The following is a 3,986-nucleotide window of genomic DNA, read 5'->3' as shown; positions in this document are numbered from 1 at the left end:
TCCTTATATTCCTGTGATGCTTCTCAAATTAGATCTTAACTTGATTTATTTGCAGATCTTCTGAGAGGAAGTTTAAAGATGTGTAATTCAGCATTAGCTGGAATAAAAAAAGTTACAATCTTTACGTCATGGATGTCAGTTAACTAAACACAAGTCATTAAAACAACTGAATTTCATAAGTGATGATGAAATTATTTGTGCAAGTATACAAAATTACTACTAAGCATAACTTGCCTCCAGCTGCTCCCTGAACTGATTATCGTGCAGTGACTATACCATGTGCTAACGTTATGGAAGGACAAGATGATGGTGCAGGGGACAGTTTTACATTGTACCCAAGGCTCACGCAGATTCCACACAGATATGGTGACAGGCAAAAAGTGGCATTGCTGGGACACATAGAGATCTGTGTCTGCTTCGTGTCACTACTGCAGGACTTTTGGTGGATATGATCTGGCTTTCTTTAAAAGTGTATTTTAGTATAGGGTCTACAGGGTCTTACTACATAGATCGGACTCACAGTGATTCTCCTATTTTCAGCCTCTCAAGTGTGGGGATTACAGGTGAGCACCACCACACCTAGTCTCAATGGTCATCTCAGCACACCCCGTGGGCAGGGCTAGCACAGCAGGCCAGGGATCAAACCCCAGCCGCTGAATTCTGCCTAAGCAGGTGCTTTAGTCTGCTGAGCTAACTGGCTGGCCCAGTGGAGATGATTTAGAGGGTGGCACCAATGGAAGGGACAATGGAAGGGAGACAGGAGCAGTCTGACAGGGAGGCAGAGCCCAGGACACAGGCAGGCAGGAGGCACCAGAGACAAAAATCCAGAATATCTGGATATTTCTATTCCATGCTAAGGAATCAGAAGTTTACTTGGAGGCAAAAGGTATACAAATGACAAAACCAGTGACAAGAGGCTTTAAAACTTGTCAAGCGACACTGCACAAGCTGGAACTGCCTGACTCCTCCTAGATGAGTGGGAATTCTGACCATGAAGGTGAGAAACTGATGGAGCCTGTTTTTCAAGGACAGCTTCAGCCTGCAGCTGAGTCTCAGGGGAGAGTCACAGAGGAGAGGAAGTAGTACCAGGGAAAGAGACAGGCTTTCTGAGACTTTTCAAAGGTATAAAACATGGCAAATGAGGAACCTGGGTTCTGGGGTGGGCAGAATTCAGTACTGGGGATCAGTGTATCTTTACTGGAAATGTTTGTATTTCACACCTTTCATTTGATGTTACAAAGCACTGAATGTAGACTCTAGCACATAATGAAGGAAAAGAGATGCTATTCACTTTTTATGGCTTATTTTTAAAAAACAATATACATTCAATTTATATACTTTGGGAACATACCTTTTCTTTCTTCTTTACTTACACTGTTTTCCAACACTTGGTGCATCTAAAATAAACATTTGTAATGTTTAAGTTAAATAAGAGATACTTTCATGGGAATAATATATATCACTTAGAAATGTAATCTGTAAGACTTTTTAAAATTAAGCTTATTGGTACATTTTAGGTAAAAATAATGATCATATTCATTATAGCAAATTTGTATTTGTACACGTAATTTGATCTCCCCTTCTTTTTCCCATTCCTCTACCTTTAAGACGTTTCATTTTATTTATTTATTTACTTTATGCAGGGTCTCACTATGCAGTTCAGACTGGTAGTGATCCTCCTGTTTCAACTGCCCTAGTACTTGGACTACAGGTGTGTACCAACATGACCAATTTCGGAGCCAGTACTGTGTGCCCCGGGTTCTGGGGTGGGCAGAATTCAGTACTGGGATCAAACTTGGGTCCTTGCACTTGCCAGGCAGTTACTTAGACTGCTGAGCTATTGGCCCAGGCCCTTTAAGACTTCTAGAGACAAGATCTAATTTGAAGAATGCTTAAAAATTTCATAAAATTCTTACTTTAAGTTTACAAACTAGATATACATGTCAAGTACTATTAGGTTATTCTCACAAGTACAATTAATACTCGTTGATTAAAGCAAAAAAGTGAGAAAAAGTTACTGTAATCCAGCAAGGAAAATGTATCTGAAAGTGTATCCTAACTCAGTACAATTGTCTTATGTATTTTATACATTTTTGGCCTGTTACTCAGCTTTTGATCTGTATATATTATAATTAACTTTCTAAATTATAAATAAATTAATCCAACACAGGCAAAAATAAAAAGGGAAAGGAGGAAAAAGAAAGAAAAGCATTAAAATGTTATGAGAAGTACTGATTCCCCAGAATTAATGCAATAACTATGTATGAAAAATACACACTAATAAATGTCAAAAAAAGAAATCGATCTATTAAATATGTATGACGTTTTATTACGGCAAAGTATAAGGCTCATATTGTATAGGTCTTATCAAAACTCTTACTAAAATAAAACTTTAAGCAGTTTTTTCACTTTAATAGATTTTTCCGGAATTTAACTCTACTTTTAAAGTAATTAAAGTTACCATATATGATGAACAATTTTTTAGTACAGAGGTTGAAATACAGAAATGGATACAGTTATACTGTAATATCATGCAAAAAACCTACTGGCAAAAGATTTTAAGCAACATGCTATTTCAATTGTGACCAAATAAATATCTGTTAGCATACAAAGCTTTCACAAAACTTGCTTAACTCCACAATACCTCCCCCACCCCGCCCACCCAGTAGGAATTTCTGCTGTGTTCCAGGAACCCCTAGACTCAGTCCTAGCCCAGATCCAGTGAGTATATGGGAGAGCTTCCGGCTACCCTACACCAGCGGGACCAACTCGGGCTCCCAGCCCAGGTGCAGCATAGGTGAGACCATCTTCCACCCCCATGGGACACCCCCCACCACTCGGCAGCACCTCCCCCACCCTGCCCACCAAGTAGGAATTTCTACCACATTCCGGGAACACCCAGACCCAGTTCGAGCCCAGACCCCATGAGTGTATGGGAGAGGGGCCTCTCCCCCCTACTCCACCTTGTCCCCTCCAGATTCAGCTTAGGCCTGGCATACAGGCCTGGGGTGTAACCCTGCAGCTGCAATCCATACAGAGAGGGTAGAGGATAGAACCAACCAGCTAGTCCAAGAACAGGACATCTTGCCACAGGGGCACAAAAGATTCAAGCTCAAGGGCAGCAGCAGGAAGGAGCTGAGCACAGCAGCCAGACCCAAGCCAGGCACAGATGGATAAGTCCAAACTTTGTAGAGCTGCACCTGAACTTCAGTACATGCTAAGGTTATAACTACAGCGAAGATCTACAACAAAGGTCAAAACACAGTGCTACACAAAATGACGAGAAAGAACAAAATGCAACCTCAGAACCCAAGCCCACCCATAACAAGTGCAGAGGACACTAACACAGAACAAACTGTGAATCACACAGCTGAAAGCAATGAATCAACAGCTTCTGAAATAAAGAAACAGCTGCAGAAAGGTACAAAAGAACTCACACTGGAAATAAAACAAGAAATCCCTGAACTAATAACATCTGCACTGAAGAATCAAAGGCAGAAACATATGGAGGAAACCCAGTGCCCACCTAGAACAAGTGCGGAAGACACTAGCTCAGCTCAAATGCATTAATTAATAGCGTCGATAGTAAATAAGCAGCAGCAGAATGATATAGAGGAAATCAGAGCGCAACTCTTTGCTGAAATAAAGAATTCTCACACCTCATAGCATCTGAAGTAAAGAAGCAACTACAGAGACAGGAAACACAGTCAGAAAAAAACACTGTAAAAGAATTTATAACTGCTTCTAAAGAAGACATTGATAAAAATAATAGAGGAGATTAGAAAAAAGACAGATTAATTGAATGAGCAATTCAGGAAAGAAACAGACGTCATGAGGCAGAGTCAAAGAGATATAGAGGAAATGAAAACCTCAATCACAACCTTGAAAAACCGTTTAAGTGAAAATGAAGACAGAGTTTCAGATATTGGAGATGCTGGTGCAGCTAGTGAAAAGGTAAGAAAGGATCTCTTAAAAACAACGAGGAT

At 40.3% G+C, this 3,986-nt stretch overlaps 1 protein-coding gene across 1 annotated transcript in view; it reads right to left on the bottom strand.

The window, feature by feature from the left end:
* Positions 1-7: 7 nt before the first annotated feature.
* Positions 8-3,986, bottom strand: part of LOC111816363 (ankyrin repeat domain-containing protein 26-like) — a 38,578-nt gene continuing 34,599 nt past the window's right edge. Inside the window, exons 6-7 of the mRNA XM_023713363.1 lie at positions 1,352-1,397; positions 8-97 (exon numbers count right to left, since the gene is read on the bottom strand). Of these exons, the coding sequence (XP_023569131.1) occupies positions 36-97; positions 1,352-1,397 (108 nt within the window). The 3' untranslated portion in view covers positions 8-35. The remainder of the gene's footprint in view (positions 98-1,351; positions 1,398-3,986) is intronic.

Source organism: Octodon degus, unplaced genomic scaffold, assembly GCF_000260255.1.
Source record: "Octodon degus isolate 3935 unplaced genomic scaffold, OctDeg1.0 scaffold00031, whole genome shotgun sequence".
NCBI lineage: Eukaryota > Metazoa > Chordata > Mammalia > Rodentia > Octodontidae > Octodon > Octodon degus.
This window is presented reverse-complemented; position numbering and strand designations above follow the sequence as displayed.